The following is an 8,987-nucleotide window of genomic DNA, read 5'->3' as shown; positions in this document are numbered from 1 at the left end:
TAACCTGTTCACCACAGTTGTTTTGTTCTCTTTTATTATATTCTATTTCACACGTAAACAACAGACACAAACTCACACACATTTGCACTTGTATACTTACGAGGTCCCCTTCTTGATGCAATGCATTCTTTTGCTCATTGCCCTTACCCTAACCATCACTACAAAAAATGCCTAACACCAATTTATGGGGCTCGAGTTCTTTTTCTTTCCAGAAGATACTACTCCTCTCTGGTCCTACAGCTGTCACCCCCCTCCCCCCCACCAGCCACTTTGGCATCAGGCATTTGCTGGTAAGTTCTCAGCTGTCTGTGCCCTAAATAGACCTTATCAGGAGCAGACCATCTTTGAGGGGGTCACTCTCACATAACTTACTTAAAGGAAAATAACAGTTTTATTCATAGAGTCTGGGACAATGCAAAGCTACTGGAGGGACATTTTTTGCAACACGAATAATCATGGTTTATAATGACCATTGACCAAAGCTGTTCCTTGGGGTTCTGGTGTGCTTGGAGTGAACCCCTGTGTGTGACGACTGGCCAACTTGGCTTTGTCCCACCTCATTGAGATTCACCATAAATATAAATTGAGGAGTGGGTGGGGGGAGGTCACAGAAGACAGGAAAAGTTTGTAACAAACTCTAAGGACTGGGGATCCAGACCATCTACGCAGAGGCACCGCAGACACACACCGCACAACCCTAAAGGTACTGTACAGCTATAGACATCTGGATTTTTTGTTAATTTGAGTGACATTCAGGTATGTAGAGGGTAGCCTACTTAGGATAAGGACACAGGGAATAGACTGATTGCCTATCAGGAGAGCAGGAGGAGATGGTGTCTGTCCATTGGGAAAGTGTCATTTGTTCTAATGCTCTGACTGGGGTACGAGACCATGCCCAAATAAGGCTTGAGGGGAGGCCATTTAAAGTTAGAGATAGCATGTGCATGCCCATGTGCTACAGAAGACCCAGGTCAGCAGGATACTGATTAGCAACAATGGTAAGAGTAAAAAATTCTCTAATTCTATAGCAGTTTTAAATAATATATTTATGAAGACAGATTATGATAACTACCTTTGAAATGACAAATAGGTCTAAAACAATTGAGCAGATTTGTTTTAATCTGTTAAGTATTTGAAATATTTGTTTGTTTCCAGAAATCTCTTTATGTGATTGTAAAATGTGACTTTGGTATGAACCTTTGGTGGCTTTATTGCAGTTAAAATTCTACATTTGCTTGATTGACTGATGAAACTAAAAGTGTGAAATTGTGCTTTGGCTGATGAGCTGAGAATTGATGAAACATAAGCGTAATACAAAGTTACATAATATGTAGGTTTTGCATGTCATAATTGATACTCCATCTTTCTAGCAGATGGGAGACCCGATCCAGTTAAAAGATGAGGGAAACAAACACTTCCAGGCAGGAGATATTGACAAGGCCATTGAGTGCTACACTAGTGCCATCAAGGTGTGCAAGGACAAAAAAGTGCTTGCTGTCATTTACAGGAACAGGTCTGCATGCTACTTAAAAAAGGTAAGCAGTTTGGTAAAGTAGTATAAAAACAAACAGATTATATCTGCAATGTCATTGGCACTTTTAGACTTTTATTCAGATAACCCCTGTTTTTCTTACAGGAAAACTATGCCAATGCAGCTTCTGATGCATCTAAAGGTAGGTAGTAATGAATACAGACATTTCAAAAATACCAAATACAGAATCAAACCAAACATTAGCAGCAATGACACCAAAACACTGACAAAATGAACTTAAACCAAAGGCCACAGACTCATCATGACTCTTTCTTCCTCTTTTATAGCAATTGATGTTGATGCAGCAGATATTAAAGCCTTGTACCGCCGTTGCCAAGCTCTGGAGAAGCTAGGAAAACTGGACATGGCTTTCAAGGATGTGCAGAGATGTGCCACTCTTGAACCAAAGAACAAGACCTTCATAGAGACTCTACGCAGGTTGGGAGCAGACATCCAGGCCAAGGTCAGCATTAAAGAAAACATAACATAAAGTAGATATATAGTATACAAAAAACACACAGATGTTTATTCCATACTGCTAAATCCGCACTGCTATATGTATTTGAGAGTTCAACAGTATTCAATAGTTTCTACAAAGGAAAACTGACACTGAACAACAAACAAACTGCTTGTATATGACTGGGACATGTCAGCATCAGGAAATGATGAAAGTTTTGTTTTGATTCTCCACAGCTCAAGACAACATTCTCCACAGATTCGAGGGTACAGAACATGTTTGACATTCTCCTTGATGATGAAATGGAAAAGGACAAGAGGGAAAAAGTGAGTTTTTTCTCTCCTTGCTGTTTTTATTGTTTGTTAGGATGTGGGTATATGAATTTGGTTTCACTTCTGCTACTTGTATGTGCTTTTATGTCTAGGCTGCCAATAACCTGATTGTGCTGTCCAGAGAAGATGCCGGAGCAGAGAGAATCTTCCAGAATAATGGAGTGCCGCTGCTGCTCAACATGATAGAGACAGGCAAACCAGAAATGATCCTGGCTGCTGTTCGTACTTTGTCAGGAATGTGCACAGGACACAAAGCCCGGGTGAGCTTACTCATAGAAAATGAGCCAAGACAAATTAAATGTAAAAGTGAAATTTTGTGGAAATCCAGACCAAGGGTTACAATGTCAACTGTGTAGCCTTTTCCAAAACCAACACATTTTAAAAGTGTAACCTCTACCATATGATCCCATTAGGAAAAAGTTTTATATTATTTGCATTTTATTTTCCCCCACAAAATCTACTTTTTTTTCACTACCTCTAAACAGGCCATGGCTATTATTCACATGGTGGGCATTGATAAGATGTGCAGCATCATGGCTGTTGACAATGAGGAGATCGCACTAGCAACCTGCAACCTGTTCCAGTGCATCAACGACTCCCTCACTGGAGGAGATAGTAGGGAATATGGGAAAGAAGAGGCCTTGGTTTTGGGTGAGACAGACTTATCTGTATCTGTAACAAGAAGTAGATTTTATTATGAACACTTATTCAGTGCTTAATTATTAATTCAACTAAACCCCGTAGAATCACAGACATAATGTAAAGGGGAAATGACTATGGCTATGCTGCTGACTGAGATGTACAATCTTTTATTTCATCTGTCCCTCTGCAGATGCATCTAAGGACCTGAAAACCATTCTTCTCTCTCTGCTGGAGATGGTTGCTAGTAAGAAGGTGTCTGGCCTTGGCAGAGACCAGGCGCTGAACCTGCTGAGCAAAAATGTACCTCGCAAAGACAAGAAAGAGAGAGACAACTCCAGGGCACTCTTCACTATTGACCACGGTGAGCCAGACAGCTGCATCAGGTCACTTATTTGATTTGAGCTAAAGACCATTGCTGCATCCCAGACTCCCTGTCATGAGATATTCATATGTATATGTACGTATATATGTGTTTGTTCTCCAGGTCTGAAGAAGATCCTCAAGGTGTGTGGTCAGGTTCCTGAACTACCAGACCAGCTGCCCTTGACAGACAATACACAGCTGATCGCAAGCGTGCTCCTCAACAAGATCTATGACGACCTCAAATGTGACCCAGAGAGAACCAACTTCAGGGAAATTTGTGATGAATATATTAAGTACGTCTGTAAAATACAGAGTCATTGAGTAGTGTTGTGGCCAAGACTTTGTAAATGTTGAATAAGCCAACTCACGTCATCCATTATGCTTTTTCGCTTTTATTTCTTCTTTTGTCATTCCCTTGTTGTCCATTCCTTTCCCATTAGATCCAAAATTGACCCTAACGACATGGACAAGACCATTCATGCTATCAACGTCATCTCAGGACTGCTTCAGGGTCCATTTGATGTTGGTAATGCTTTGGTTGGACATCAAGGCATAATGGAAATGATGGTGGCGCTGTGTGGCTCTGAACGTGAGGTGGACCAGATGGTTGCTGTAGAGGCGCTGATCCATTCCTCCTCAAAGATGAGCCGTGCCAGTTTCATCATCACCAACGGTGTGTCATTGCTCAAGGACATCTACAAGAAGACCAAGAATGAGAGGATCAAAATACGAGCACTGGTGGTGAGTGTGCACGGAAATGGGAAAAAGGAATTTAAAGAATTTCAGTTTGTCTATACAACTTTTAGATTTTGTCTGCATGTGTATTTGTATGCACGCCCATGTCCATGTCCTCTCCAGGGTCTCTGTAAACTGGGTTCAGCTGGAGGTGATGATTACAGCTTAAGGCAGTTTGCTGAGGGCTCCACAGAGAAGCTGGCCAAGCAGTGCAGAAAGTGAGTGCTCACACATAGATTGTTAAAGAATCGAGGAGATTATTACCCTTAATAATAAACACACTGGTGGTTTGTAGATAATTGTTGTGGAAACCGTGCTAGATTTAGGTTTTTATATATATATATGTATATATATATATATATATATATATATATATATATATATATATATATATATATATATATATATATATATATATATATATATATATATATATACATATATGTATGTATATATATAATGTCTAACCTTATTAGTCATCTAGTCTAATTTTGATGTAAAGTTTTGGATACAATTCCTACAGCGTCAAATTTACCATGCAATCCTCCCACTTAACATTATCACAGCTTCTGATAAATGTTTCTTATTTCACTCCTGTAGGTGGCTTTGCAATCCCCAGATTGATACCAAAACAAGGAACTGGGCCATCGAGGGTCTTGCTTATCTGACTAATGATGCTGACGTGAAAGATGACTTTGTTGAGGATGAGCAGGCCATGAAAGCCATGTTTGACCTGGCCAAGGTATGAAAATAATAGACAGAGAGAAACATAAAGTGAATGTGGTTGGACATTAGAAATAACCATTTCCTGTTTCTGTGTTTTCAGTCAAAGGATAAGACAATCTTATATTCCGTAGCGTGCATCCTGATTAACTGCACCAACTGCTATGAAAAGAAGGAGATCATACCTGAGCTGGTTCAACTAGCCAAGTTCTCAAAGCAGCACGTGCCTGAGCAGCACCCAAAGGTAAAAGAGGAAGAAAAAGAAACCAAACTACCCCCTCAGACAGACCACAACATCTAAATTGACGTAGGTAGAGCAGGAACTGTTACTCATACGGTATGCATGCTTATACACAGTTTGTAAACTTGCTTTTCTCAGGACAAGAAGGACTTTATTGAGAGGAGAGTGAAAAGGCTGCTGAAGGCTGGAGTCACATCAGCTCTTGCTGTCATGGTCAAAGCAGACAACTCCATACTGACTGACCAGACAAAAGAGATGTTGTCAAGGTGAGAGAAGAAGCACCTTGTAGCAAAGTAATGCTGAGGCATTCTGTGTCATCACAATGTCACATAACTGGCTGGAATCCCCCATTACAACCGACTCGGGTGATTCATAACATGCCATGTCATGCACAACCTAATTGTGCACATTTCTTACATTGCAACATTTCTGAGAAATACATTATTATCATTTTTTTTTTATCTTCAGGGTTTTCTTGGCATTGTCAGAGGATCCCAAAGATCGTGGTGTTATTGTAGCCCAAGGCGGAGGAAAGGTGAGTGATATATTTGGAAATCAAAGAGTACAATTGAATCTATGACACTTCATGAAGTCACAATAAATTAGTGTTCCACAATGTTCAGATAGCCCCAGAAAACTTGACAAGCATTAACTGGACCAACTGGTTACTGCAAAAGTATTCTTCCTGTTGTTCACCGCTGTTTTTCTGGCTCTGCCCTCAGGCTTTGATTCCACTTGCTCTGGAAGGGACAGAAGCTGGGAAGGTGAAGGCCAGCCACGCCCTTGCCAAGATTGCATCTATATCCAACCCAGAAATTGCCTTCCCCGGTGAGAGGGTAAGACATAAAACAGTAGTTGCTTTGTTTATATCTATAGACAAAGATTGTGAGGAAAGGGGAATGGAAATTTACCGTGGCACCACATTCTTCCTATTCTCTCATTGACTACACACTTTTACATTCCCTGCTTTTGACTTTTTTTTCTTTATCTGCATGCTGGGAAATGATGGACAATTTATTTATTGTTTCTGATTGATGTGCATATAAGTCTGTTGATTTGTTATTTACCCCATGGTCTTTCTTGGTTGACAGGTGTATGAGGTGGTGCGGCCTTTAGTTAACCTCCTTCAGACAGACAGAGATGGAATGCAGAACTACGAAGCTCTGAGAAGCCTCACCAACTTGTCTGGTTTCAGTGAAAAACTAAGGTAACATTTTGCACCATCACAAGATATTATGTTCACACTTGATAGCTCATTTCTTGCAAGTGACTCCATTGCAGCTCACGGGGGTTTCAATGGGTTTTCATCCACTTTACAGAGTGAAGATTGTAAAAGAGCACGCTTTGCCAGAAATTGAGAACTACATGTTTGAGGACCATGACCAGATCAGACAGGCTGCCACTGAATGCATGTGCAACCTGGTTACATGTAAAGAGGTGAGAACAAACAAAAGCAGCTACAACCACACATAATAACTTACGACTCAACATGTGCAACACTTGTCTGGTGTGGCTGCAATGAAAAAATTTCAACTGTGTGTTTTTAGGTCCAAGATCGTTATCTGCAAGATGGCAATGATAAGTTGAAGCTGCTGGTGTTGCTATGTGGCGAGGATGATGAAGATCTTCAGAGAGCTGCAGCTGGAGGTCTTGCCATGCTCACTGCTGCTCAGAAGAAGCTATGCACCAAAATGACCAAAGTGGTATGTACAGCAGGAACTGATAACTTATACAGTCTGTCAGATGCCACATAAGCAAAAACTTGGCACTGTGTGAAACACCTACAAGCCTTTGTGATGCCTAAGTACACTGCATCTGTTTGTTCCTTATCTCCACTAATAGAGTCAAGGTCCAGGTTGACTTTGAATTTGATGTCATAGGGGGAAACTATGATATTGATGCTTTACCTTCCAGTTTTTTTGTTTTGTGGCATCATTGTTCATCATTAATGGCAAGAGATACATTGTGTATGAAGGCGCTTTAGAGTGTCAAGTCTTACTATTTGTACCACTCAATGCAGTTTCAATTTTAGTCAATTAATTTGGAATAAAAAAGAAAGTTGATTTGGAATCACTGGAATGTTACAAAGTCATTATGGTATTAATCTGTAAAACTTTAGCAAATTTAACTATTGTGGCCTCATGAAATAACTTAATATCTATGGCTTGTTTAAACAAAGGCCTGTATGATTTTTAAATTGTTACATTAACATTACAGCTGTGGTTTAACAGTACTGGGATGATTCAGTGTCTCACAAAGTTGTGAGAGGAGTCTTGTGAGAGACATTTGAAAAAAGAAAAAATGGCATAATGAAGTTAGAGGCTGGGGAATCTTGACTTTGAGTCTTTATTGGTCTATCTGCAAAAACAATGGTTGCTAAACTTGACACCAGTTTCACAGTTTCTTGACGCAGATTGTCACACTTGACAGGGTGTTTCCTAAGTCAACAAAAACATTTTTCAGATTTTCTTCCTGTGTCGTGACGGATGTATGACGAAAGGACATGTGTTTAAAATCAGTTACTCAAGATTTGGTTGAGTACAGAAATCATCTCCTTTAATCAGTTCTTCTAGCAACCTCAAAGACATGTAGAGATAACTAACATGGCACACACCCATGAACAGCAATGGCCATTATATATACAATAACTTAATCAATAATTTTGATTTATCACTACTCAGAACTGCAAGTGTTCAAAAAATATATCCAAACCACTAAGTTTGGAAAAGCAGCATGTGGCATTTTTGATGTGACTGGATTTATTGTTGAGTGTCACTGACGTGTTGAGTGATTGATCTCTCCCAACAGACCACCCAGTGGCTTGAGATCCTGCAGAGGTTGTGTCTCAGCACCGACCCTCGGATACAGCACCGTGGCCTTGTGATTGTCTACAACATGCTCAACTCAGATGACAGTGAGTTGACCAAGAAGCTGATCGAAAGTGAGATGCTGGAAATCCTCTCAGTGATTGGGAAGGCAGCGGACAATCCCAAGAGACAGGAGCCCATCGATGTGGCACGCACATGCCTAGTCAAAGCTATGGATCTTGGTGTCATCAAACCCTTCACCAGCCCTTCTTAATATGCGGGCAACAAGAAAAACAACAGCAATGGACCTTCTTCTTTTTTCCTCTGTTGAATACAGACCCCAAATGTTTTTTCCACATTAACTATATTAAAGGATTTCACAATAAGACTCAAAATCAATAAAACTCTAAATCAGTGTTTTCTTTTACAGAGGTTGTTTGGGGGTTGAGTTGAAGAATAATTTCCCTTTGGGTTGAACCGGGAATGAGTGATTTAAGACTGATCAGTTTACATGTGCTACTTGTATAGTGCTTGTCTGTCTGTCTGTCTATCTATCTATCTATCTATCTATCTATCTATCTATCTATCTATCTATCTATCTATCTATCTATCTATCTATCTGATATAGATAGTTATCTATAGCATCAACTCTGGAGTTCCTGGAAAACAATGCAGATGTGAACAAACTTCCCTCTTTTTATTCTTTCTTTCAGTTTTCTAAGGAAAGATAGCATTATTATTTATTTTGATAAACGGAACCATGACAACCAGCTTAGTAACAAGCCAGGCTTAAAAAGGCATTTACATGACTCACCACTTTTGCGGAATATGAAGCAGAGATTGAAACTAAGTTTGTGTTCGCCAGCACTGACTACCTGATCACCATAAGACTTTCCCAGAATATTTGTGTCATCAGATGAGGTGAACAACTGAGTACATGTTTTATCAGTGATTTCTTGAATGACACACAACACCTTTGTGTACCTTTGTGCTGACTTGCCCATGTTACTAAAAAATATGATTAAAAATATATCTCATGTGGCACACCTATTTTCATTGCTAATGTGTAATTATACATTTTACATGAATATTTGAATGGAAAATGGATATTTTTTTCCCCATAGCTTCCATGTCATGTTTCCCCAGTGTAACATTT

General features: G+C 39.8%; 1 protein-coding gene across 1 annotated transcript; it reads left to right on the top strand.

The window, feature by feature from the left end:
* The first annotated feature begins 602 nt into the window (after positions 1-602).
* unc45b (unc-45 myosin chaperone B) lies at positions 603-8,255 on the top strand. Its single transcript, XM_073466421.1, has 20 exons — positions 603-703; positions 1,374-1,535; positions 1,637-1,673; positions 1,819-1,994; positions 2,225-2,314; positions 2,413-2,580; positions 2,806-2,971; positions 3,153-3,323; positions 3,447-3,618; positions 3,766-4,066; positions 4,184-4,278; positions 4,661-4,802; positions 4,887-5,027; positions 5,163-5,290; positions 5,493-5,559; positions 5,747-5,860; positions 6,116-6,231; positions 6,344-6,461; positions 6,572-6,727; positions 7,833-8,255. Exons 2-20 carry the CDS (start codon positions 1,374-1,376, stop codon positions 8,103-8,105), a joined length of 2,793 nt encoding a protein of 930 aa, XP_073322522.1. The 5' UTR covers positions 603-703; the 3' UTR covers positions 8,106-8,255.
* The last annotated feature ends 732 nt before the right edge of the window (positions 8,256-8,987 follow it).

Source organism: Pagrus major, chromosome 5 (genome assembly GCF_040436345.1).
Source record: "Pagrus major chromosome 5, Pma_NU_1.0".
NCBI classification, from domain to species: Eukaryota; Metazoa; Chordata; class Actinopteri; order Spariformes; family Sparidae; genus Pagrus; species Pagrus major.
This window is presented reverse-complemented; position numbering and strand designations above follow the sequence as displayed.